The 27677-nt window shown below is 46.0% G+C and overlaps 1 protein-coding gene across 1 annotated transcript in view; it reads left to right on the top strand.

Moving 5' to 3' along the window:
• The first annotated feature begins 1701 nt into the window (after positions 1 to 1701).
• The window catches only part of GSS (glutathione synthetase), a 28005-nt gene continuing 2029 nt past the window's right edge, over positions 1702 to 27677 (top strand). Inside the window, exons 1-11 of the mRNA XM_017878819.1 lie at positions 1702 to 1786; positions 5539 to 5675; positions 11466 to 11611; positions 14545 to 14620; positions 14924 to 15063; positions 15722 to 15838; positions 20878 to 20958; positions 21062 to 21139; positions 22267 to 22333; positions 25819 to 26013; positions 26515 to 26596. Coding sequence (XP_017734308.1) covers positions 5547 to 5675; positions 11466 to 11611; positions 14545 to 14620; positions 14924 to 15063; positions 15722 to 15838; positions 20878 to 20958; positions 21062 to 21139; positions 22267 to 22333; positions 25819 to 26013; positions 26515 to 26596 — 1111 coding nt within the window. The 5' untranslated portion in view covers positions 1702 to 1786; positions 5539 to 5546. The remainder of the gene's footprint in view (positions 1787 to 5538; positions 5676 to 11465; positions 11612 to 14544; positions 14621 to 14923; positions 15064 to 15721; positions 15839 to 20877; positions 20959 to 21061; positions 21140 to 22266; positions 22334 to 25818; positions 26014 to 26514; positions 26597 to 27677) is intronic.

Here is a 27677-nt window from a genome sequence, read left to right as displayed (position 1 = left end):
AAAAAAAAAAAAAAAAAAAAAAAAAAAAAAAAAGAGTCGAAAAGATCTTGGTCCCTGGGTTGGGCCACTGATTTACCATCACCAGGAGTTCTCACTCCTAAATTTCTTTGATCTGTTCTCTTCACTGCATCTCCACAGCTGCTGCACTGGCTACGGCCTCATTATCTCACATCTTAACTCTCTCTGCTCTTTCTCTAGCCCATCTCCCCACTTCCAAACCATTTGTCACGCTGTAACCAGTGCCTAACACACAAAACTAACCATGTCTTTCCCCTGCTTAAAGCCCTTAGCTCCTGTTGCTCAGTGGAACTGGCATCTGAGGCTACCTCTCCAAGCCTAAGCGCCTAAAGTCCTGTTGCAACCCTTAGGCCCTTCGTTATTATCCACACCAAACTCCTCCGTGTCTGTAAAACAAGCCAAGCAACGCTCAGAATTATATGCCTTCGCTGCTCATTTTTTTTTAGGACAGGGTCTCACTCTGTCACCCAGGTAGAAGTGCAGCGGCACGATCTCAGCTTCCGGCAGCCTCCGCCTTTGGGGCTCAAGGATTCTCACGCCACAGCCTCCCGAGTAGTTGGAATTACAGGCACGGGCCAACATACCCGGCTAATTCTTGTATTTTTAGTAGAACGGGGTTTCGCCACGTTGCCCAGCCTGGTCTCCAACTCCTGAGCTCAAGTGATCCACCTGCCTAGGCCTCTCAAAGTGCTAGGATTATAGGCCTGAGCCACTGCGCCCAGCCAGCCTTCGCTGCTTTTGTTCCTGCAACTTGGAACACTGTCCCCATCCCAGCCTCTCACCTCTACCCCTACCTCCTTCACTACCTACGCCTTCCTATCCATCCTTCAAGACCCCAAAAGCCATACCTGATTCCTTCAGAAAAGCAGTTTATTGCCTACCTTATCAGATTGAAAGCAGTGGCTGTCTTATTCATGGTTAATTCCCTAGAAACTGGACTGATACATTCATTTAACTAAAATTCTTATCAGGTGCTTCGGACTGCAGACAAGCCTATCACAACCCAGAAGGAAGAAACAGGGAAGGCACCTGTGGGCTGCCAAGCAGTGAGGTGGGGGTAGCAATCATGAATCTGCATATTTTTAAAAGCTGCCCCAGATCCTGATGTAAACGGTACTGGAGTCTGACAAACACAGGGTTCCCCTCAAACAGTCCTGACTTCAGCATTCCTGGAAAAATGAAAATCCTTTCCTTTTGCCTCTAATGCTTTCCCTGCTGCTATCCCAGGTTAAAAAAAATAAATAGATAACATCAGGGGGATTTTTCTGGGACCTGGCTGCGCTGGGAAACAAGCCTGGGTTCTAATACAGGTTCAGCCCCTGACGTACTACGGGCCCCTGACCCTCCCTGGGGCCTCCATTACCACAGACACCCCACCCTTATCAACTGTGTGCCCCTGAGGTAGTGAGTGTCCCGCTCTGAGCATTAGTTTCCCCATCTTCCACTAGACGTCGCCAGCTCTGACGCTCCAAGAGCTATGCATACCCGTAGCTCCCCGCCGACCCCGACGGTCCCCTCCCCTCCTTCCCAAGGTCCGTCCGCCAGGGTGCAGCCGACGCACTCCCAACGCCAAGGCCGCCCTCTCAACGACTGCCCCTTCCTAGCCGAGACTCAGCTCCAAAGGTATGGGTCTCTGTCCCCGCCCCACTCTTTAAGCCGGCCCGGGGCGGTCCGCGCAAGCGCACTGGGTCGCATAGAGGCCCCGCCCCCCGAGCCTGGGTAGCGGCGCGAGTGCCGAGAGAACCGTGCGCGGAGAGAAGGCGAACGAGTAGGTTGGCGCGGCCACGGCGGCCGGCACGGGTCACGTTTCCTCGGGAGGGACGATGTGAGGGAGGGGTCTGGCGAGGGATTGAACTCCGGAGGCCGGGAGATCTTGTAGCTGAAACCCTTCGCATGCGCGGGGAAACTAGTGTCTCTTGAGGGGGTTGGGCTGGCGCGCGTTGATCCCATACTTTCCGGATCTCCTGCCGTTAGATCGGGCCGGTGTCGGGGCCAGTGGACCAGTGAGACTGGAGCCAGTTAGAACTACAACGGGGAGCGATTAGGGACAAACTTTGTCTAGGGTGAAAGCGAGCGGGCCCGTGTAGTGGGGCCAGCCTGGGCAGCCGACCGTGTCATTGCCTCGGGGCCTTTCTAGGCTCTGATCTAGTCCTGGGGATAAAGTCCGACCCATTTCCTTGTGGGCGTTTTGAGGCTTTCGGTGATCTGGCCCGTCTGTCATTCTTTCTTCATTCATTCATGTAATGAATGAATACAGTACTAAGCGCGGCTAACACTGGATAGAAAAGTGATCAAGACAAACACTGTTCCCGCGGTACCGGGAAAAGTGATGGGCTGTAGAATGTAGAATCCCAGGGCGGCTTCTGGAACTAAGTCGCTAACCCTGATCAGAAGTGGTGGGGAGAGTTCCGCAGAGAAGACAGCACGTGCCAAGGCCTGGAAGGGGAACAGAGGCCGACGTATCCTGGTCACTGAAGATACCTCACTCTGAATCGGTTTCGTGCCCAGGGAAGAGATGACAGTGGCCGGGGCTAGGCTACAAACACTGGAAATGGAGATAAATAACGGAAATCAAAGTATTATATACTTAGGCAGCAAAATCCACAAGATTTGGGGAGAGTGAGATGGAGGAAAGAAGTACTCAAGGCTTGGGTACCTGGGTGGGGTTCATCAGAGGAGAAGCAGATTTGTGGGAGACAACAACAAATTCTATTCTGGTTGTGTGGAGACTCGCAGGAAGTAATTGGATATTCTAGTTTGAAGGTAGTAAAGTATTGCTGTGAAGATGTAGATTTGAATGTCATCAGCAAAACAAATAAAGCCAAGGGAGGGTTGAAGCTGTAGAATGAGAAAAACAAAGGGCCCACTTAGCACCTTCATCGTGATTTCTTTTTTTTCTTTCGTTTTTTCTTTCCTTTTTTCTTTTTTTGACAGAGTAGGTGAGTGGGCAATGGCAAGATCTCGGCTCACCGCAACCTCCACCTCCCGGGTTCAAGCTATTCTCCTGCCTTAGCCTCCCGAGTAGCTGGGATTACAGGCATGCGCCACCACGGCGGGCTAATTTTGTATTTTGAGTAGAGATGGGGTTTCTCCATGTTGGTCAGGCTGGTCTAGAACTCCCAACTTCAGGTGATCCGCCTGCCTCGGCCTCCCAAAGTGCTGGGATTACAGATGTGAGCCACCGCGCCTGGCCCATGGTGATTATTTTTATGTCTTATCCTTCTCCATGTCCCTAGTACCTAGTCAAGGGACTGGCATTAAATGCAAATCAGTGTTTGCCAACTAAATAAAAGCCCAACAGCAAACAGACGTCGGAATTCCAGAGTTGTGGAATGATGGGGGCTCATGGAGGGTTTCATTACTCTAATGTCAAAGTAATGGGTTCTTGTCCTGGCTCTGCCACTAGGTTTCTGTGTGACCTCTGACAAGTCTCCTCCTACCTGTAAAGAGAGTACAGGCAAAAAATGGTCTCATGTATAGAGCTTCTTTTGAGAAATTTCACACTGATTTTTCTCTTAATCCACACAGCAATCTTACTTGAAAGGGAAGTCGGCCCGGCGCGGTGGCTCACGCCTGTAATCCCAGCACTTTGGGAGGCCGAGGGCAGGGGTCACGAGATCAGATCCAGACCATCCTGGCTAACACGGTGAAACCCCGTCTCTACTAAAAATACAAAAAATCAGCCGGGCGTGGTGGCGGGCGCCTGTAGTCCCAGCTACTTGGGAGGCTGAGGCAGGAGAATAGCGTGAACCCAGGAGGTGGAGCTTGCAGTGTGAGCCGAGATCTGCGCCACTGCACCCCAGCCACAGAGCGAGACACCGTCAAAAAAAAAAAAAAAAAAAAAAGAGAGAGAGAGAGAAAGAAAGAAGTCATATTATTATGGACTCAAACCCAGGTCTGTCTGTCTGTCTGACTTGAGCCTTGTTCGTTACTATGCCTGCCCTCATCTATGTCTCACTCAGCAGAGATATTATCAGGACACTCTTGAGATTACGTGCACATTCTTTCAAAGCGTTGTGCTGAGGCCGGCAGCCCTTCATAATTGGCCTAGCACTACCTCTGTCATGGGGACAGGGGGATAGAGCTGAATGTGATGGAGGTTTCCTATTATTCTCTAACTTCCTTCCTGGGGACCACTGAGTTGGGCAGCCATGTTCTGTTAAATGACAATAGGGCAGAACAAAAGTAATGACTGTGTTTCCAGATTTTTACCCAGATCTTAAACTCCCGAGGCCTGCTGAAAAATGAATGAGTACCAGGGTGTGAGCTTGTACACCTCTGTATGTCTCTGGGCAACCAATCAGACAACTCCTATTACATTGGACACTTGGCTTTCAGCGATTTCCATCTTGCTAATGTGATTTCTCAAAAATATTTTCTGTCTTTTGGTGCTTTGATAATAAATGTCCATACATGGAATGTAATCATTTTCTGCTACTAAGATTCCTTCTGGTTAGTATAAGGGAGTTCACCTTATTTGCATTTCATGATATTCCATGAAGAGCTCCCTCCCCCTTCCCATGTAATTTATTTGAGATCTGCTGACATGAGTTGTTGGAGCTTGAAGGGAATTAATAGTGTACTGCAGTGACTCCTATCCCAGGAAAACTTGTTAAAAATACAAAGCCTCGGCTGGGCGTGGTGGCTCACGCCTGTAATCCCAGCATTTTGGAAGGCCGAGGGGGGTGTATCACAAGGTCAGGAGATCAAGACCATCCTGGCTAACACGGTGAAACCCCGTCTCTACTAAAATACAAAAAATTAGCCAGGCGAGGTGGCGCATGCCTGTAATCTCAGCTACTCGGGGAGGCTGAGGCAGGAGAATCGCTTGAACCCAGGAGGCAGAGGTTGCAGTGAGCCAAGAGCAAGCCACTGACCTCCAGCCTGGGCGACTAAGTCTCCATCTCAAAAAAAAAAAAATAATGATAATAAAAATAAATACAAAGCCTCAACCCATCCTTCCCTTCAGACCTCTTGAATCAGTCTCTGGGATGGGACCCAGGAATCTGTATTCTTTCCCAAGCTCCCCAGAATGTTCAGCCAGGTTTGGAAACTACTGGTCTACCCCATTCTTCTTGTTTCACAGTTAGGGAATCTGTAGCTCTGGGAGGGGAAGGAACTTGCCCCAGTCACATCTGTGATATTAGTGCTTCTTTCTCCAATGAAGAGCATTAGGCTGGGAGTCCAGAAACATGGGTTCAAGTCCAGGTTATACCAGTCATCACCTCGGCAAGTCATTTCACCTCTCCAAGCCTCTGCTTCCTTACTGTGAGAATAATGCCATTGTGTTAGGAATCAAAAGAGAGAGTGGCAATGGAAATGCTTTGTCAGGCTTTCTATTTCGTGCACATGGAAGTTGTTAAGAGCTAGAACCAGCCAGTGTTCATTCCTGTATACCATGCTGTTCCCTTCCAACAGAGGTCAGGGTCCTGCTGTGTTGGGGGTGGCCACCAGCCAGTTTCCGTGGTTGCTGGGCTTCAGGCCATCTGTCACCAACTCTCTTCTCTCCATCTTTTGCAGGTGTTGGGATGGCCACCAACTGGGGGAGCCTCTTGCAGGATGAACAGCAGCTAGAGGAGCTGGCACGGCAGGCCGTGGACCGCGCCCTGGCTGAGGGAGTGTTGCTGAGGACCTCACAGGAGCCCACTTCCTCAGAGGTAAGCCCCTAGCTCCTCCCCACAGCATTCACCATGGCCCACTGTCTGGCCCCAGCCAGGCTGAGGGTCTTTCCTTTGCATCAGGGACCGTATCTCTTTTGCCTTATTTTTTTCAGTAACTGAAATTGATCTGTAGAAGTAGAAAGTAAAAAAGCAGCATGCTGTAGTAATCAAATTTAAATATGGGGTTTGAAGTGTGACTTAGGCAAATTACTCTCAGTTGCAGTTTCTTCAGGTGTAAAAATGGGATAATAATAGGACCTACCTCACTGGTTTGGTAAGAGAATTAGAGGGTGATTCGTGTGAAGCACTTTGCCCAGTGAGCTATGACTGAAGATCCCATAATCACTCTACCTTCTCTGTAACTGGTTTGTGATATATCTTTTCAAGCCTTTCTCTGTGCATTTATATATGTAGATATGTGTATAGAGAAATATGTCTTTTTAAAAAAACAAACTATTATTTGATAATTATCAAATATTATTTGATATCTATCATAGATTATATTATTCTATGATATATTTTTGGTTTTTTATTTAATAGTCTGTCTTAGAACTTTCTAATGCCTTCCATTAGGGTCAACTTCAATCTGAGGCATAGTATTCCAGATGTGGGTATATCACAGTTTAGCTTCCCTCTACTCATGTCTATTTAGGTGATTTCTCTCATGATTTTATGACCATAAATAGCATTATAGGGAACATCCATGTGTATGTCTATTGGGGCACCTTTGTGAGTGTTTCTCCGGGGTCAATACGTAAAAGTAGAACTGCTGAGTCCAAACCACACCTTTTTAAAATCTCATCCTTAGGGGGGAAAAAATAAAGCTTTTTTAATGTGCTGACTAGGCAAGACATTTTCATGGTTCAAATTCAAAGGGTACAAGAGTTTACCCTAATGCAGCCTGTGTTTTGGTTTCTTGTTGATCTCTTCAGATGACTGATTCGTAACAGGTAACTAGTAACAAGTAAATATATTCCTTGGGGCTTTGCTCTGTTGCCCAGGCTGGAGCGTAGAGCGTAATGGCACAATCTCGGCTCACTGCAACCTCCGCCTCCTGGGTTCAAGCAATTCTCCCACCTCAGCCTCCCAAGTAGCTGGGACTACAGGCATGTGCCACCTTGCCTGACTAATTTTTTTTTTTTTTTTTTTTTGTATTTTTGGTAGAGACGGGGTTTCACCATGTTGTCCAGGCTGGTCTCAAACTCCTGACTTCAACTGATCCACTGGCCTCTGCCCCTGCAAAATTGCTGGGATTATAGGTGTGAGCCAGCGTGCCCAGCCTCCTTTTGCCCACTTTTTTTTTTAAAAAAACTTAACAGTACACCTTAAGATCATATTGGTGACTAAAGAGCTACCAACATCTTTTCTTTTTTTTTTTTTTTTTTTTTTTTTTTTTTTTTTTTTTTTTGAGGCAGAGTCTCGCTCTGTCGCCCGGACTGGAGTGCAGTGGCCAGATCTCAGCTCACTGCAAGCTCCGCCTCCCGGGTTTACGCCATTCTCCTGCCTCAGCCTCCCGAGTAGCTGGGACTACAGGCGCCCGCCACCTCGCCCAGCTAGTTTTTGTATTTTTAGTAGAGACGGGGTTTCACCGTGTTAGCCAGGATGGTCTCGATCTCCTGACCTCGTGATCCGCCCGTCTCAGCCTCCCAAAGTGCTGGGATTACAGGCTTGAGCCACCGCGCCCGGCCAACATCTTTTCTTTTTTTAACCAGCCCCCTTCTTTTTTGTCTCTGTGTGCCCAGAACCTAATACAGGCCTGGTGGAGTCCACACTCAGTAATTGTTTGCTAAGGCCCGAGTAAATGACAATGTCTGTCACCTAAGGCAGGCTGACGGTATGGAGTAGAATTGCTTGGGCTGTGAACCTAGATTTTGTGAATTACTTGTATGAATCTAAGATGAAGCATTTTCCCTTCCAAGCTTTTGTTTCTTCTGCTAATCAATAGGTACCATGTGAAGATTGGTCTTTCTGGGAGTTAATGGAGCCTAGAAAAGGCACAATCCACAGTGAGATTTGTAATCCAGACAAAAAGTCAGAAAATGTACGTGTGTTTGTGTGTGTGTGTGTGTGTGTGTGTGTGTGAGATTTTACTCCAAATCTTTACTAAATGCCTGCTGTAGGCTATGCCATTCTAGGCACTGAGGACAAAGAGTGAGTCAGCCAGAGTCCTAGCCTCTGGAGCTCCTGGTCTAGTTAGAGAACATACCACAAAACAAAATGAAATAATGTCAGCTCTATGAGGAAACACAGGCAGTCTGCTACACAATGTTAACTATCATTTATTGAGTATTTACTATGTGCCAGGCATTATTCTAAACACTTTGGAATCACTGACTCCTCACCACAACAGAGGTAAGGAAACCGAACCCCAGAGAGGCTAAGTAACCTACCTGAAGTCATTTAAATGGTAAAATAATTGGCAGAGCCAGGATGTAAACCCAAGGAATTTGGATCCTGAGTCCATGCTCTGAACATCCATGCTTTTTTTCCTTTCCTGAGATACTATATAGGACAGCTGGAAAAAAGAGTAATTCATTATGATTAGATGATTGAGTTGAGGGGTGGTATTTGAACTAGACCTTAAAAGACAAACAGGGAAAAGGAACTGCATAGCAAGGACCTAAAAGTAGGAAAAGCCAAAAAAAAAAAAAGTGTTCAAGAGAATGCAGCTGAAATGCGGGGCGCATAAGTGGATATAGTGGGAAAGAAGGCAGGCCAGCATCAGACAGCCAAGGGGCCTTAGCTACTGGGTGAAGGAGGAGTGTGAACTTTATCCTGTAGATTAGAGCTGCAAACTAGCCATATCCAGCCTGAATATTTGGCTCCTGTAGTGTTTGGGGAGTTAATTTGTTTTTTACAATAAGTAATACATTCAAATGCATTGGAACAGGGTGCAAAATTCAGAGTAAGTCCCCTTCCTCCAGCCAGTGTTTCCCTGACCAGGGGCAAGCATTGTTAACAGTTTTTTTCACTAGAATATTTTTAAAATGTCAGAGCCAACATTTAAAAAAAAAAAAAATCATGAAATAAAAAAAACATCTAGCAACCCAACTTGTTTGGAAAAATTATATCATCTGGCAACTCTGGCCTACTTTCCTGCATGACAACAATTGGCTAGGGCAGAGTTTTGGCTGCCCCCTTTAGAGAAGACGCGAGTTCTTATTTTTGCCACAGTTCCTGTCACTCGCTGTTGCTTCCCTGGCTACAAAGCAAAATTTTGTCATGCACGTGCTATAGTTTTTTTAAAACAGTAGAATAATGTTTCTTTTTTTTTTTTTTTGAGACAGAGTCTCACTCTGTCGCCAGGCTGGAGTGCAGTGGCACCATCTCAGTTCACTGCAACCTCCGCCTCCTGGGTTCAAGTGATTCTCCTGCCTCAGCCTCCAGAGCAGCTGGGACTACAGGCATGCGCCACCACACCCAGCTAATTTTTGTATTTTTAGTAGAGATGGGGTTTCACCATGCTGGCCAGGAAGGTCTCGATCTCTTGATCTTGTGATCTGCCCGCCTCGGCCTCCCAAAGTGCTGGGATTAGAGGCGTGAGCCACTGCACCCTGCTAGTAATGTTATTTTATGTTACTGTCTCTATCAAAAGTGAGAAGATTGTGTGTTTCAGCCTTTAGCCTGTAGATAACAGAGAACAGCTGTATACTATTGATCCTAAATTCAGGAGGGCATAATGAGTCCTGGGACAGAGGCAGAGGGATGTCTTAGCAGAAAAACTCTGAGTTTTTCAGGCCAAGATTAGACTTGTTGGGGGCAGCAGAGCTTTCTGTGTTAAAGCCAAGGAAATTGCTCCTGTAGTCATCACATAGCTACTCAGGGTATTAGGTCACCCCTTATGTAATCTGCAGTCATTCCCATTCTAACTCATAAAGGCTTCAGGCCGAATAAACCTTATTCTCACAAATAGCCTTCCTCAGTTTTGTCTTAGATGCTGAGGTCAGGGCAGTGGTACACACCTGTAGTCTCAGCTACTTGGGAGGCTGAGGCAGGAGGATTGCTTGAGCACAGGAGTTTGAGGCTATAGTGCACTATGATGGCACCTATGAATAGCCACTGTATTCCAGTCTGGGCAACATAGTAAGACCCCATTCCCAAAAAAAAAAAAAAAAAAAAGATGCTGAGAAGGGTAATTTAGGAATTATCTACCAAAATTTAAAATAGATTTGCTTGAATTACTTGATATTTTTACTTTTAGAAATTTAGAATATATGGACTTTCTCATATACAAAAATATCTAGAATGTATATTGTAGGATACCAATTGAAACATTAATGGTAATGGGAAAATAAAGAAACCAACTATATACTAGATTCAATAAATTATGGTATATCCAAAGAGTAGAATACTGTGCAGCAATTAAAAATCATGAAAATGCTCTATTTCAACATATAAGGAAATATTTTAAAAGCACAATATAGTGTAGTTTGCTGTGGGGGTGAAAAAAAGAGAAAATATATATGTATACATATATATCAATACAAAGATGACTAGAAGGATATGTGAGACACTAGTCTGTCATTTGCCTTTGGGGAGGAGAACTGGGTGTCTGGGGCCCAGTCTTTTTCCCAGGAGACTGGAATGAGAGTGAGACATACTTCTCACTATGTATTCTTATGTCTCTTTTGAAGTTTGTATCATGTATTTGTATTATCTGTTAAAAAAATATATATATATTTTGGCTGGGCATGGTGGCTCATGCCTATAATCCCAACACTTTGGGAGGTGGAGGCAGGCGGATCACTTGAGGTCAGGAGTTCGAGACCAGCCTGAACAACATGGTGAAACCCCATCTCTACTAAAAATACAAAAAATACCTGGGTGTGGTGGCACACACCTGTAGTCTCAGCTACTTGGGAGGCTGAGGCAGGAGAATTGCTTGAACCTAGGAGGTGGAGGTTGCAGTGAGCCAAGATTGTACCACTGCACTCCAGCCTGGGCAACAGAGTGAGACTCCACCTCAGAAAAGAAAAAAAATAGTACTTTAAAAATAAATATATAAATACCAAGTTCTAACACCATAAACTTATACCATCATAATGACAAACTGATATAAACTCAAAAGTTAAACTCAGGAATGCTTCATAATACAAGTCAAGGAGACTGGAGTGTGAACTGGGCTTGAACATCAACCAGCAAGGAGCAGGCTTCCGTATATGTACGTGTGTGTGTGTGTGTGTGTGTGTGTGTGTGTGTGTGTGTGTGTTGTGTTTAGTAACCATCCTGGTTCAAATCCCAGCACCCCCAGTTACTAGCTGAATAAAATTTTGGATCTGTTAACCATCCTGGTTCAAATCCCAGCACCCCCAGTTACTAGCTGAATAAAATTTTGGATCTGTTAACCATCCTGGTTCAAATCCCAGCACCAGTTACTAGCTGAATATAATTTTGGATCCGTTAACCTCTCTGTCTCAGGTCCCTTCTCTGTGAAGTGTGGATAATAATAGTATCTTCCTCACAGGGCTAAATGATGAATCTGTGTAAAGTATTTAAAATAATATACCTTGCACATAGTAGGTGCTCAATAACTTGTGGGTTTCTTTTTGTTATTTGCTTTTTGCTTTTTTGCTTCTATCTCTCTAATATGTGGAGATAAACTATCACAGAATCTGGAAGCTCTCTGTGTTCCCCTCTCCCCCTTCCACTCCTCCCGAGGTAACCACTAATCTGCAGTTGGTGTGTCCTCAGTAAATGTAGGCCAGACTTTCCACGGGATTCCATTTGCAGGAAGACAGCCCGTTCACAGGTGCCCTGCCCTGTCCCATTCACTCTTCTTGATCACAGGTGGTGAGCTATGCCCCATTCACGCTCTTCCCCTCACTGGTCCCCAGTGCCCTGCTGGAGCAAGCCTATGCTGTGCAGATGGACTTCAACCTGCTAGTGGATGCTGTCAGCCAGAACGCTGCCTTCCTCGAGCAAACTCTTTCCAGGTAGGGGGCAGTGAAGCATGGGGAGCCAGGAGCTGCCAGAACCAAGGAACTGGAAGATTGCAGAGCCGTGAGGTGTTACTGTGTCAGCTGACTTGGTGGGATAGATGAAAGGTATCCCCAAAGAACAAAAAGTCATAGGGGTCAGGAAAGCTGGCTTCTAATCCTGGCTCAACCAGTTATTTTTGTGGCCTCAAGCCACTCCCATTCCTCCTCTGGGCCTAAGATTTCTTCATCTGAAATATGAAGAGATTGACTTAAATCCAAGATCCCTTTCATTGTTCACATTCTGTAATCCGTGACACGCTACTTTGAAGACTGATATTTCCATTTGGAATTAGGGAAAGTCAGCCTAGTTTTGGAGGAGAACAGAGGTAGGGAAGGTTATTGGGTTAAAGTCAGATTTTCTACTTCTCCTAAGCAGCGACCCTTTCTCTCATCTTTGGATGGGATGGGGTACAGACTGGGCCACACTCAGGGTATGAGGAAGCAACCTCTGAAATGGTTCAGCCCATCCACCTTTCTCTGTCTCTTTCCCTTGATCTTTCTTTTTTCTTCAGATTCTGGGGCGATTTTTAAAAATTTCTTTGTTTATTTTAGAATTAAATATATATATAGGCTAGGCGCGGTGGCTAACGCCTGTAATCCCAGCACTTCGGGAGGCCGAGGTGGGTGGGTCACTTGAAGTCAGGAGTTCGAGACCAGCCTGGCCAACATGATGAAACCCTGTCTCTACTAAAAATACAAAAAAATTAGCTGGATGTGGTGGCGGGCACCTATAATCCCAGCTACTTGGGAGGCTGAGGCAGGAGAATTGCTTAAACCCAGAAGGCAGAGGCTGCAGTGAGCCAAGATCACGACACTGTACTCCAGCCTGGGCAACAGAGCGAGACTCCATCTCAAAAAATAATAATAATAATACATATATATGTATATATATTCATTGTAGAATTAAATATCTACATTATGTATGTACATATACATGCTAGATATATATATATATATATATATATTGTACAGGTTGAGCATCCCTAATCCAAAAATCCAAAAGCTGAAGTGCTCCAAAATTCAAAACTTGTTGAACACCAGGTGACTCTACCAGTAGAAAACGCTACACCTGATGCCATGTGACAGGTGCAGTCAAAATACAGTCAAGTTTGTTTCATGCACAAAATTAATTAAAATATTGTGTAAAATAATCTTCAGGCTATGCATATAAGGTGTATATGAAACACATGAATTTTGTGTTTAGACTTGAGTCCCATCCCCAAGATGTCTCATTACGTGTATGCAAATCTTCCAAAATCCGAAAGACTGCTCGTCCCAAGCATTTCGGATAAGGAATATCCAACCTGTAATGGCATGTCTTTGATTAATTTTTCAACAGAAACTAGACTTTTGTTAGAGACAAAATTTTTTTTAAATGTGTGGGTGAATATGAGAAGGGCTTATAATGGTAAGAAGCTTGGAAACCATTGACTTGTAGCCAAAAACCCAATGAGTCATGAATGTATGAATCTGCCCACCACCTTGCCCCTGAGCTGTTTCTTGGAATGGGCCCAGCTTTGTACCTGCGATCCTGGATTGTGGGAAACGTGAGCAGCCTGGCTTATGACCTTTACCCTAATGATGCATTTATGAAGGAGACTTGCAGCTCATCTTTGCAACCCCTGCCTTCTCTGTTCCTCTCTCCTCTCATACACATACAAACCCTAGTTCCTAAGGGAGAAGAGCCCCTACAGCACATGAAGGGGAGCACCACTTCAGAAAAAGGAAAGTGTGTCCCAACTTCCTTGGAGGCTGAAGCCCAGCTGGGACTCTCCTCCTAACCAAGGGCTGGCATGAGGGAGCTCACCAGTGGGAGAGAGCTGGCTGGGGAGCAGAGGAACTTCAGGGCAGGCCTGGGCTACTTGGCTTCCCCCACTGGTCTCCTGTGACATTTCTGTAACAAGGTGAGCCAGGCTTGAGCAGGTATGCAGAATCCACCCTGAATCTCAAAGGGCAGTAAGTGTGATGTTAATTACCTGTGGATTCCTTCTTACTGTGGCTCTTGTTGAGGCTCCAGAAAACCATACTGGATAGGCCCCTAACACATGTCACATGTCACAGCAGTATACTGGCCTATGACAATGAGCCTGCATAGACACAGCCACTACCTTTATGAGGCTTATAGTCAAACAGGAGAGATGACACTAATCATCACACAAAGAAAATGTAAAATTGCACCTGCAGTCAGTGCTATAAAGGAGTGGTTTTTAGTTCTATGAGAACACATAGCAGGGGGATCTGACTCAGATAGGGAAGGCTTCCCTGAGGAAATCACATCATATGAGGACTAGTTGAAGAAAAAAAAAAAAAAAAACCTAGGATATTTAGCTTGGGTCAGAAAAATCTTATTGGTGCACAGGGCATAACTGCTGTCTTCTAATCTCTGACGGCTGCCATGGCGGAGGAGGAGAAGGCTCACCGTGGGAGGTCACAGAGTGTAGGAAAAGCTGTGAAGAGTTAGTATTAGGTCAACCAGAAGGCTTGCCAACCATCAGAGCTATTCAAGTAGAATAGGTATATCATGTCATTTTTTAGCTCTTCTTCGGAGCAGTATGTTCAATTCTTTGAATGTAATATCTTACTGACTTTTTACCGCAATCCCATGATATAAATTTAATTATATCCTTCTCCATTTTATATATCAGCAAACTGAGACATGGAGAGGTGAAATGATTCCCTGAGGTTGCCTACTAGTGAGTGGTAGAGCTGGGATTTGAACCCAGGTCTGGAGCTGGATTCTTAGCCACTGTTCTTTACCAGATTGGGGCAGACATTCAAGTTTTGGTCAGTAGACTCAGAGAGGATTCAGGAGTCAATGAGTGGGGATGGGACTTCTTGAAATTTTAGGCCAATTAAACCTGCAAAATGTTCTCTGTTCCTTCCTCCAGCACCATCAAACAGGATGACTTTACCGCTCGTCTCTTTGACATCCACAAGCAAGTCCTAAAAGAGGGCATTGCCCAGGTAACCATTCTCAGCCTTATTCCAGTCTGGAAGCTGCCCCTCCCATCTCTGTTTGTTTTCTGTTTTGCTGGAAGAATTTGGTCCAGGCCCTCAGCCCATGGGAATCTGCCTCTCACTGGTCCCCACTGGGTTTATCCCAGTGACCAATTCGAGGATGACCAGAAGAATGATCCCACTGGGCTTGGGAGTGTTTGCTGGTACCTCTGATCTCTACGTAGAGTTCATGGTACCTGTGTGCTCTGTGGCTAGGTCCTCAGAGTCAGTCCCTGGGCAGATACTGTCAGCTTTCAGTTTTCCCCACAGACCGTGTTCCTGGGCCTGAATCGCTCAGACTACATGTTCCAGCGAAGCACAGATGGCTCCCCAGCCCTGAAACAGATCGAAATCAACACCATCTCTGCCAGTTTTGGGGGCCTGGCCTCCCGGACCCCAGCTGTGCACCGGTGGGTCCCCTGGGCAGCCCTAGGCATACCTGTGGGGTGACATGCTGGTGGGTGTACAGTCACTGGCTAGGCCGGGGAACTCCAGCTATGACTGTGCTTTCCTGGGCCCTGGGTCACATGTTATCCCTGGCCATCCCCACAGCAGTTTCCTCTTGTAATCAGATCCTTGGTATGTCAGGGAGAAAAGGGACCTCATGGCTCATCTAGTCCTGTCCCTACATTGTACAAGCAGAAGGAACAATATCTTGAGAGCCCCAGAGAGAGGAATGCAGGGACTTCTGTCTGGGGGCTGGGCCTAGTAGTATCCATTTCTAGACAGCAGTGATGCTCCAGGTTGCAATGATTTTAGATGGTCTGCAGCAGGATTCCAGACAGCACCTGGAGGCCCAGAGTAAGGGATTCCAGCTCAATGGGAGGCTGGGGTAGGTTGGGGTGGGGACAGAGGCTCCCAGGTCTCCTCTAGGCATGTATACCAGGGGCCAGGGTTAGGGCAGCCCAGCATATTCTAACCTGAAGTGGATCCTCCAGGAATGTGATGGGAGCATGCTTTTCAGTGCTCAGCTGATTCTCAGAGTCATGTTGCTATATCTATGAGGTCATGGACAGAGGGGGCTTCCAGGTCCATGCAATTACTGAACAGCCATCTCTCTTCCAACAGACATGTTCTCAGTGTCCTGAGTAAAACCAAAGAAGCTGGCAAGATCCTCTCTAATAATCCCAGCAAGGGACTGGCCCTGGGAATTGCCAAAGCCTGGGAGCTCTACGGCTCAACCAAGTAAGGGTGTGAAAAGGTAGCAGGAGGATCCTGCTTTAGTTTCAGCATTCATAGGTTTAGCAACTTCTTTTCTTGCCAGCCATCATTAGAGAATAAAGGGATTTTTCTAGGAATAGAAACTTATACCTTTACATGCCAAAATTATTTTAAGGTTTCCTTCTTAAATAAGAAATGCTGACTATGATTTAACTTTTTCTTATTGACTGAAGGTTGTCATTATGACTGTCACAATTGCAGCTTGCTGTAATACAGTAGTGCTACCTGGGTTTAGAGAGGCATGCGAGGCTGTTTGCCTGCATTAATAGCTCTGATAGCTCTGACTGCTAGGCTTTAAGTTCTTAGTCATTTCCTTTTTTTTTTTTTTTTTGAGACGGAGTCTCACTCTGTCGCTCAGACTGGAGTGCATTGGTACAATCTCGGCCTACTGCAACCTCGACCTCCCGGGTTCAAGCGATTCTCCTGCCTCAGCCTCCTGAATAGCTGGGATTTCAGGCATATGCCACCACAGCCGGGTAATTTTTGTACTTTTAGTAGAGACAGGGTTTCACCATGTTGGCCAGGCTGGTCTCGAACTCCTGACCTCATGATCTGCCCACCTCGGCCTCCCAAAGTGCTGGGATTACAGGTGTGAGCTACCACACCTGGCCTCTCATTCATTTTCTTCATAGTTTTCTTGTCTGTTTCCCAATTCTCAGCTTTTACTTTTGACTGTTGTTGGTGTGCTTGAATTTGGAATCCTCCACCCCCATGCCCATGCCTCCCTTCTGATTTGCCATTGTTTGGGAAAGCAAATGATCCAGATTGTTATGATTGGGTCTGAAGAGTGTGAGGGCCTCTTGAATGAGTAAATGCATAAGCTTTGACTACGGAATTTTATGGTATCCTTTTTAACTGCTTAGAGGCATTTTTTGCTTTCTTCCTATTTCTCAAGTGAAGATGTTAGGTAAGTGATTTTCAGATCATCGAGGGGCCACTATACTAACAGTTATTGCAATGTTAATATAGCATTAATAGTCCTTAATGTACACTTACTAGTGCCACACCTTGTGCTAAGCTCTGTACAAACAGGATCTCATTGAATTCTCATAATAAGCTCTCTGAGGTCAATACTGTTCAACTGCCTCGTTTTACAGATGAGGAAACTGAGGTTCTGAGAACCAAAGTGAATTGTTAAGGCTAAGTGATGAGTTGGTGGCAGATCCCAGAGTCCACCTCTCTCCAAAACCTGTACTCTTAATCATGCCCTTACCTCCAAGAGAGCCTCTCTGTCCTTGCTAAGCCTCACTAAGACCTAAGAAACCTCAGACTCTAAGCATTTAGAAGTCATCAGACAAATATTCTTTCAAGTATATTGGCTAGGTTGTATTTTAAGAGAGTGAAGCCAGGGGATGGGTCAGCTGGGGAACTGCTGACAGACAAATGCTGCAGGGGGTTTTGTCTGCCAGGCTGTCAATAACGTGGACAGAAAATACTCGTGTGTCCAGAATTAGGCACTGATAGGTAGGAGTTATGTGACACCTGAGCCAGAACTGGCTTCCCCCATTGTGAGAGTGAGATAGGCTCTTCTGCTGACCTAGCACATGACCTTGGCAAGTTAGTTCTTTTCTTCTGAGCTTCAGTTTCCTCATTTGTAAAATAGGAGTAATAATAATACCTAAAAGGGTGTTAGTGAGAATTAAATGAGATCATGGATCTGAAAAATGTTTTTAAAAATCTGTGTAGATCATTATGTAGTACTTTCAATAATAATAATAATAATAATAATAGGCCGGGGACGGTGGCTCGCACCTCTAATCCCAGCACTTTAGGAGACCGAGGCGGGTGGATCACCAGAGGTCAGGAGTTCAAGGCCAGCCTGGCCAACATGGTGAAACCCTGTCTCTACTAAAAATACAAAAATTAGCCAGGCATGGCAGTGGGCACCTGTAGTCCCAGCTACTTGGGAGGCTGAGGCAGGAGAATCACTTGAACCCAGGAGGTGGAGGTTGCAGTGAGCCGAGATTACCCCACTGCACTCCAGCCTGGGTGACAGAGTGAGACTCCATCTCAAAAAAAATAAATAAATAAAATGATAATAATAATAGCTATCATTTGACAAGTACTAATTTTAATTCATGCAAGAGCAAACTGAGGCTCAGAAAGTTTGAATAACTTGCCCAAAGTTACACAACTGGTAAGTATAGAATTCATCTGCCTCTAAAGCCTATGTTCTCTCTACTTCCCTTTTCTGCCTCTAAGAGATATGGTTCCATAGTATTGACTGAAAAACTGCATTGGTAGAGTAGAATAATTTTCATCAATTATCTCATGATTTTAAAATTTTAAGAAATGGAAGCCTGCAAAATGAATTACAATTTCAACTTAGACAAACTCTCAAAGCATAGGGCCTGTGGTTGGAATGAATAGAATAAGAAAAGGGGATTCCTGGTGGTAAAAGGCTGGGAACTGTGATCTTTTTAACACCCTTTTTTTTTTTTTTTTTTTGAGATGGAGTTTCACTTTTGTTGCCCAGGCTGGAGTGCAATGGCACGATCTTGGCTCACTGCAACCTCCGCCTTCCGGGTTCAAGCGATTCTCCTGCCTTAGCCTCCCGAATAACTGGGATTACAGGCGCCCACCACCACGACTGGCTAATTTTGTATTTTTAGTAGAGACAGGGTTTCTCCATGTTAGTCAGGCTGGTCTCGAACTCCCGACATCAGGCAATCCATCCGCCTCGGCCTCCCAAAGTGCTGGGACTATAGGCGTGAGCTACCACACCCGGCCATAACACCCTTATTTTATAGATGGGAAAACCAGGGCCCAAGGAACGAAATTGCCTTACCCAAGTCAATTACCAAGACACACTACAAGTCACTGGCAGAGCTAGGACTAGCACTCAGGGGTCCTCACCCCCAGCCAGCATGCTATTGTCAGGTCACCTTCCTTAGCTGACAACTTTCCTACTAGGAAATAGACTGCTCAGAACTGCTCAGAACTGAAGGCAGGAGAGGTCAAATATGTTTTCTGAGCCCAGCTCTGATTGTTTAGCAGTTGGCAGGCTGACTTAATTAGCTGGAGCGTGCAGTTCCTCTTTAACCTCCAGCTGCCAGCCTTCCTCCTCCGCCTCTTTTTGGAGGTGGGCCAGCCTGGGCCAACTGCCACCCTCCCATACACACCCTCACCCATGCGTGGGACAGGTTAGGCTACAAAGTGAAGAGCAAAGCCGTTGGCCCTTAGGACTCTCTCAGGACAAGATGACTTGTGAGAACACCACTTTTAGTTTGTCTCTCAGGCACTCAACTGAAAGCCAAGACTCAGCTTAATGTCACGTCTGACCTCATAAGATTTCAGGCAGACCAGGAGAGGGGACTTACTAAGACCTATATTTTGGCTAAGCAGAAAGGAGTCAGGCAAACAGAGTTTAGTCCAAGAGGTTCTGCCAAGGTCAGGAGCAGCAGAGATAGACAAGAAAGGCTAAGTAGGGGAGGTCAGGGAATATACACTTAGAATCCTAAGCCAAAGCCTAGGGTTCCATGGGTCTCAGGAAGAAGCCACAGGCACAAAGCAGTATAGTCACAGCAAACATGGAGTTTGTAGGCTGAGCGCGGTGGCTCACACCTGTAATGCTAACACTTTGGGAGGCCGAGATGGGCGTGTCACTTGAGGTCAGGAGTTCGAGACCAGCCTGGCCAACATGGTGAAACCCTATCTCTACTCAAACTACAAAAATTAGCCAGGGATGGTGGCACACACCTGTAATCCCAGCTACCTGGGAGGCTGAAGCAGGAGAATCGCTGGAACCCAGGAGGTGGAGGTTGCAGTGAGCCTAGATTGCGCCACTGCACTCCAGCCTGGGTGACAGAGGGAGACTCCGCCTCAAAAAAATAAATAAAATAAAATGTAAAAGAAAAAAAAATGGAGTTTGGTACTGCTGAGCATTCACCCTAGGAATCTGTTAGGGGACTGGACCTATCTTTGACAATGGAAATGTGTTAGCTGGCAGCCAAACAGATAGTTCCCTGGCATAAGCTTTTCCCTGAGTCCTCAAGCCCCTTCCTCTTTAAGAAATATATGAATAGGCCAGGCGCGGTGGCTCAAGCCTGTAATCCCAGCACTTTAGGGGGCCGAGACAGGCGGATCACGAGGTCAGGAGATCAAGACCATCCTGGCTAACACGGTGAAACCCCGTCTCTACTAAAAAAATACAAAAAAACTAGCCGGGCGAGGTGGCAGGCGCCTGTAGTCCCAGCTACTCGGGAGGCTGAGGCAGGAGAATGGCGTAAACCCCGGAAGCGGAGCTTGCAGTGAGCTGAGATCTGGCCACTGCACTCCAGCCTGGGCGACAGAGTGAGACTCTGTCTCAAAAATAAAAAATAAAAAAAAATAAAAAAATAAATATATGAATAGTCAGAGAGGAAGAAGCCACATAAGCCCTAGTGATCTCATTAATACTATGAGATCAAACGTGGCCCTGTGTACATCACAGGAATCTTGGGAGGCCCAGGAGATAATGTAGTTGTTTGTAGTTGGCCCTGTGGGTTTCTGTAGGGTTCCATTTCGTGTAAGAACCACACTCCTTTATTGTATCCTTTACAATCTAGTAATAGAGCCATTAGCCCCTGACCCCCTGCATTGTTCTTTTACAAAATGTTCCTCAATACTCCCTCTTGTTTATTCTTCCAGAAAGATGTTAGAATTGTGTTAAGTTCTAAGAAAAAGGCTTCTTGGGTTTTTGAGATGGTTTTATATCTACATTTTAATTTGCACAGAAATTCATCGACTCATGACATCATTACAATATCTCATCTGCCCACTGGAGAAGGGTCAGAGGCATCTTCATTTTTGAAGTTTTCTTTTTTCAGGAAATCATATGTGATAGTGTCAGGTGTCTATGCCTTAGGTAATTCCAAGGTTTCCGAGAGAGGGAACACTGTTCTTTCAGTGAAGCCTTGTTCTTATTCTTATTCCAGGAGGTGTGGCGGTGGGGTGGTTGAGGGGAGAAACAAAGGAAGAACAAGTTCTATAGTAGCCTCGGGCCACCTGTGCTCTTTCCCCAGTGCTGTGGTGCTACTGATTGCTCAAGAGAAGGAAAGAAACATATTTGACCAGCGTGCCATAGAAAATGAGCTACTGGCCAGGTAAGTAAAGGTAAGGGGGACTTATACGTGTGGCTCCAGGACTGGGGATGGGGCACTCAGAACATAGCATCCATTCCCTCTGGCTCTTGCCCATTTTTCACAGGAACATCCACGTGATCCGACGAACATTTGAAGATATCTCTGAAAAGGGGTCTCTGGACCAAGACCGAAGGCTGTTTGTGTAAGCATTCCCAAGAATTCAGTGGAAGGCTGGTTTATGAAGCTCATCCTGCCACTCTCTTCCCCAAAATGATTCTTTCTTCGGGGAGATGTGATGGCTTGCTTCCTTCTCTCATAATTTCTGAAATATCTCATCCTCCCGGGAAATTTTGGAGAAAGCCAGCCACTCTCTGCTTCTATCAGAGCTGTTGACATTCTGGATCAGGATCTCCTTAGAGATCATCTTGGTTTTCATATGCCCTAAGTTCCCAAAAGTTTTCTTGTCCCTCTTAGTAAGTAAGGTGAGGTCAGGCCTGAGAAGCTGAGCTGGGCAGTCAGGGAGGAAGAGGAGCAGCTGGCTCATTCTGTGATTGGTCTGGATGCCACTGTCTGAGCTCAGGCCCAGATTTGTGTTCCAAGCCAAGTCTTATCCTTCTCTCTAGGGGCCACCACCAGGTAGATTTAGTGCTACGTATTTGGGTAGCATTGCAGCACATATATTTAGACCTAGAATTAGGTGATTGTTAAAATTAAAACTGTCCATGGAATTTCACACCACCACTCACTGTTTTTCAAAATGTGCTTTTATCATAACAAAACAAAGTAGTTAATTTACTTTTCAGATAAACTAGACAATATCAAATAGGTCAAAGAAAAGGAAAAGATGTTTTAAAAGTCTGTGTCTTAATCAGACTCATCATTTTACATGTTTGCATTTCCACTTTCACTCCCGCCATTAAAAATTTTTTTCAGTCTGGTTTTAGCTGCTTTAAGCAGTGGAAATACAAAATGTGTTTTACTACGCATGGCAGTATGATTCTGCTGCTCGGTAATTTCGAGCCAACATTTTTATGCATTTACCAAATTTGATTCTAGTGACCTTCTTGTTCCTTCTGGCCTTCTTAGAATGACTCTAAATATAGAATATTCTAAAGTATTCCATATGGCACACCTCCCTGTTTTCAGTGGAAGCCCTGGTAGTGTGGATATCTACTTTCACTGGTTCCAGTGGAACCCCTGACCAGGCTCCCACCTGTGGGCTGAATTTTGAAAAAGCCAAATTCATCCTGATGCACCCTGAAATAGATTGAACCACTGAACATATCAGTTATAATTTAACACAGCAGCTTTCTCCATCCTGTGTTCCAGGGATGGCCAGGAAATTGCTGTGGTTTACTTCCGGGATGGCTACATGCCTCGTCAGTACAGTCTACAGGTTGGTATTTTCTGTGAGACCATTCTTTGCCTCCTGGGACCCACAAGAGCTCCACAGAGACCCAATTCAGGCTTATAACAACTGAGTTTTCCGAGTCCTCACTTCACTTCTTTCTCAGGGAGCTTGCTGCTAGAGCCTCCTATCCTCCCTCAAGGCTTTTGCTACCTCTCACTCTACAAACACAGTCTTCTAGAATTTGAATCCTCAGGAATCCACAGAGCTTCAGCCATTTACACTGTTTCCAGAGATGTGCTGGCAAATGTTTAACAACAATCAGCTCTCACTAGTTGATGTAAGCCAGTTCCAGCATACTGCTGACCATTTTTTTTCTGCCAACTCTTTCGTTTATCTGAATCAGAAAGTTTTATAATCTCCTCATTCATGTTAATGACAGTAACATCACCTCATTTTGCTATCCTACCATGTAGTTTCATTACTTTCCACATCCATTATTTCATTTAACCCTCACAACCACTCGGTGAACCATATAATTATCCCCATTATACAGATGGAGAAACTAACGTTTAGAGAGATGGAGAGGCTTCTCTAAGGCCCCACAGGAAGTTCCCAGGTTTTCTGACTTTCAGGCCGATGGTATTCCCATTCTTCTCCTCTGCTCCTAACATCCACATCACGGAGAGGCTAAGAAGCTCTGCTCTCAGCTGGGAGATGATAAAGGAGGAAATAAGTTTAGAAATACCATGAGCAGTGAGCTGGAGGTCATGAGCTTGACTGCCTCTGTGTGATGATGGTCAGGTTCCTGACCCTTTCTAGGTCTGTTTCTGTGAGCTGGGGGAGCTACACTAGAAAACTGAGGGGGCTCCTTCTAGGTCTGTAATTCATCTAGGACTCCCCTCAGGGTTGAGCTCCGTATAGGGAAGCTCTACAGAGGTGACATCTCGATGGAACATCCTTTTCTTTAGATAGGTTAAGGTTAGCAGTGGTGGCTACTTGCTGACTACAGGAGAGATAAACTGTCTATTAGAAAAATAGATCTAGATTTCAAAACAGGACAAAGAAAACTTAGAAGAATTTGAGATAACAAGGAAGGAAAGTAGTGTTTAAACAGGTAGACTTTTTTTTTTTTTGAGACAGAGTTTTGCTCTTGTTGACCAGGCTGGAGTGCAGTGGCGTGATTTCGGCTCACTACAACCTCTGACTTCCAGTTTCAAGTGATTCTCCTGCCTCAGCCTCCTGAGTAGCTGGGATTACAGGCATGCGCCACCACACCCAGCTAATTTTTGTATTTTTAGTAGAGACAGGGTTTCACCATGTTGGCCAGGCTGGTCTCGAACTCCTGACCTTGTGATCTGCTGACCTTGGCCTCCCAAAGTGCTGGGATTACAGGTGTTCACCACCACACCTGGCCAAGAGGTAGACACATTTAGAGAACTGAGCAGCTCAGAGCAGGTTTAGACATGGAGAGAGATCTAGAAGGCTTAGTGACTTGCTAGGTGACCCTGGGCAAGTCCTTGCTTATCTTTGGTTTTGCTTTCCTGCTTCTAACATAATGGAGTATTTCTCTGGGTTTATCTCTGATGTTCTGGTCACCTATGATTCTGTGTGGAATGCCAGACTAGTAGTTGGGTTCCCGGGATAATTGATGAAGATCAGGTGAAAGTGCTGCAGGTGAACCAGTAGTATCAAAGTAAGAGGCCGGGCGCGGTGGCTCAAGCCTGTAATCCCAGCACTTTGGGAGGCCGAGACGGGCGGATCACGAGGTCAGGAGATCGAGACCATCCTGACTAACCCGGTGAAACCCCGTCTCTACTAAAAAATAAAAAAAATTAGCCGGGCGAGGTGGCGGGCGCCTGTAGTCCCAGCTACTCGGGAGGCTGAGGCAGGAGAATGGCGTAAACCCAGGAGGCGGAGCTTGCAGTGAGCTGAGATCCGGCCACTGCACTCCAGCCTGGGGACAGAGCGAGACTCCGTCTCAAAAAAAAAAAAAAAAAAAAAAAACAAAGTAAGGATAGCATTGGGTGGGGGTCACAGGAAAGACCTGATCCTGCTGTGTGCAGTTTGCAGTGGTCTGGAGCCAAGGAAAGACTGTCTCCCCATTGCATGAGAATGGGAACCAGAGTTGGGAGGCATGATCCCCTGCTGTTTCCTTGCCTCTTATACCCTCAGCTCTTGTGTAGTAAACCATTCATCCTGTGATCACCCACTTGAGGCCTTTGTTCATGTTATCTTAGTCTGAGTATCCCTTCCCTATTGAGTCTCACTTGACTGACTCTACCTGTCCTTCAGAACCCCACTCAAATTTCACCTTATTCAGCAACAACAACAAATATTTATTAAGCATCTACAAAGTGCCAGGAACTGTGTTAGACACTGGAGATACAATGGAAAATGAGGAAAATGATAAGAGCCCTGTGCTGTGAAGCTCACAGTCTGGTCAGAGAAATGGGCATCAGAAAGTAAACAAAAATATGGTCATTTATGGTGGCTCATACCTGTAATCTCAGCACTTTGGGAGGCCTAGGTGGGTGGATTGCATGAGCTCAGGAGTTCGAGACCAGCCTGGGCAACATGGCAAAACTCCATCTCTACAAAAAATACAAAAATTAGCCGGGTGTGGTGGCATGCACCTGTAGTCCCAGCTACTTGGGAGGCTGAGGAGGGAGGATCGCTTGAGCCCGGGAGGTGGAGGTTGCAGTGAGCCAAGATTGTACCGTTGCACTCCAGCCTGGGTGACAGAGCAAGACCCCATCTCAAAAGAAAAAAAAAAAAGTAAACAAAAACAGAAAAAAAAAATTGGGATTTGTGTGTGTGTGTTTGTGTGTGTCTGTGTGTGCACACGCGCGCATGTGTGCATGTGTGTGTTTTAGTTTCAGGTAACTGCTTTCAGTGAAACAACTGGGTAAAAAGAGAGAATTATGGGAAATTCACATTAAATCGAGTGGACAGGGAAGCCTTCTCTGAAAAGCTGACATTGAGCTGAGATATAAGGATGGTAAGGATCCACCTATGCATAGGAAAAGCCAAAAGGAAGGGGGTTTCAGGTTGAGGAAAAAGCAGTGCAGGCCCTGAGGAGGGAAAGAGCTTTGTGATTTGAGGAATGACAGGCTTGTGTGGCTAGAATGATGGAGACTAGGAGTCAGGGATGGTACAAGGTTGAAAAAGTAGACAGGAGCCAGCTCCTGAAGGATCTTAAAAGCCATGGTAGGGAGTATGGAACACAGTGGGAAACTGAGCACATAGACAAGTGTTCTACCTCCTTCAAGCCTACTCATCAGTTTTTCTACATCCTTACACCTATTGTTTCCCACAGATTGGGGAATTCTTGCCTTTGCGAGGGCTCACGGTCTGGCACAATGATACATAACTATAACATATCACACCTGGCTCACAAGGATGTTACAATGATCCTGGGTGATAATGAGTGTGAAGATATAAATCATGATACCTGGCACCTAATGGGTATTCAGTAAGCATCAGCTGAGGTAAAATAAAGTCGAATTCCTTTTGTCTTCTTCCCTCTGCAGAACTGGGAAGCACGTCTACTGCTGGAGAGGTCATGTGCTGCCAAGTGCCCAGACATTGCCACCCAGCTGGCTGGGACTAAGAAGGTGCAGCAGGAGCTGAGCAGGCCGGGCATGCTGGAGATGTTGCTCCCTGGCCAGCCTGAGGCTGTGGCTCGCCTCCGCGCCACCTTTGCTGGCCTCTACTCACTGGACATGGTGTGTGGGCAGCCCGTTTCTCCTACCACAGGCCTCCTAGGTGGCAGAGACCTAGAGTTCAATGTGTTGGGGCGGGTGGAGCTGGCATTGTGACAAAGGTTGGTTATGCTCTGGAGAACCCCTAGAACTCTGAGCAGAAGAGCAGCCTCATAATGGAAGGATGGGGACTGGAATCCATTGTAAGCTCCCTCAGCAAAGGTAGAGAGGAGGATGGCAACCAGAGGGAAGGGACTAAGTCAGGTAGCAAGAACTAAGAAACGTACCAGGGTGCCTGCTGCAGAGCCCTGAGCTGTTGCTAAAGAAAGGCCCGTTCTCATTGCATCGGCTGCTGCAGGGGGTTTGTTGGGAGTGTCATCCAGATAGTAGCATCCCACCTGAAGGAATTTATGGCTGTTCTCCCTCCTGCTCCTTCTCTGATGCTGCTCTGCACAACCAGCTGGACCTAAGCTCTTGCCTCTTTAGCCTTTAAACTTATGCTAACTGCTTTCTGCCTCCTTCCAGGGTGAAGAAGGGGACCAGGCCATCGCCAAGGCCCTTGCTGCTCCTAGCCGGTTCGTGCTAAAGCCCCAGAGAGAGGGTGGAGGTAGGTGGATCCCCCTTTGCAGGGCTCCTCAATGAAAGGGACTAGCAGGCTGTGGCCAGTGCTCATGGGCACTTACTCTGAGCACAGTCCCAAGCATGGGGTATACTATTGGAACTGACACAGGCCACATGTTGAACAGTGTTGCCTAAGACCCTGTGACCAAGTCCGGGAGCACAGGGGAAACTGATTAACCAGCATTGAAGGGTTTGGACAACTTTAACCTGAGGGGCCTGTGGGTAGATTGTTGGGAAGTGGGGTAGGGTCATATTAGGAGATTGGAGAGAATACATGTCTGTTTTCCTTTCTAATTTGAAACTCCTTGAGGTCAGGGGTCATGTCTATCTCTCCAGACGAGAGGATGTTTTTAATCTTTGTCTTAAGAGATGGGTAGGAATTTCCCAGATGGAAAGGAGGAAGAGTGTTTCATACAACAGGGACAACCTCAAGCCAAGGCACTGGGCCATGGAAGTGTGGGATGTTTGGAGGTTAATGAGAAACTGGTGAGGCTGGAGGGGGAGCTGGGAGGGGACAGAGATTTAGGCTGGAAAAATGGTTTGCACCCTGATTATAAAGGGCCTTGAATATATACTGAGAAATTGGATTTTATCTTAAGGGCAGTGGGAGGCCATTAGAGAGTTTTAAACCGGGAAGGGACACATTGATCCAGGACTCAAGTGGTTAGCAGTGGTGGGAACTCGCAAAACTTACAAAGTTTCTGCATTGTAGAAGATGTCCTGGAATGAGGGGAGACATTGGTAGCAGAGACCATGGAAGAGGCTGATACAGTTGTTCAGAAGAGCAACGTAGAGGCCTGAGCTAGGGCTAGGACTGTGGGGCCGACTGGAGAGACATGTCCTAGATAGTGAGAGGATAGTGGAAGGGAGGAGTTAAATATGACTCAGGGGTGCCTTTTGCCTGATTGGGGGTGGGAAGGTCCAGGAGGGGCACGTTTAGGCAGAAGTAATAAGTTCTGCTTGGACAAGTTGAGTTTGTTTGGGGGCCAGTCATACGGTGTCTAAGCAGGGAGCCTGCATTAAAGATTTGGAAGTTAACAATTTTTTTTTTTTTTTTTTTTTTTTTT

Source organism: Rhinopithecus bieti, unplaced genomic scaffold (genome assembly GCF_001698545.2).
Source record: "Rhinopithecus bieti isolate Rb0 unplaced genomic scaffold, ASM169854v2 scaffold_65, whole genome shotgun sequence".
Taxonomy (NCBI): Eukaryota; Metazoa; Chordata; class Mammalia; order Primates; family Cercopithecidae; genus Rhinopithecus; species Rhinopithecus bieti.
The sequence above is the reverse complement of the archived record's forward strand: the minus strand, read 5'-3'. Positions and strand labels throughout refer to the sequence as shown.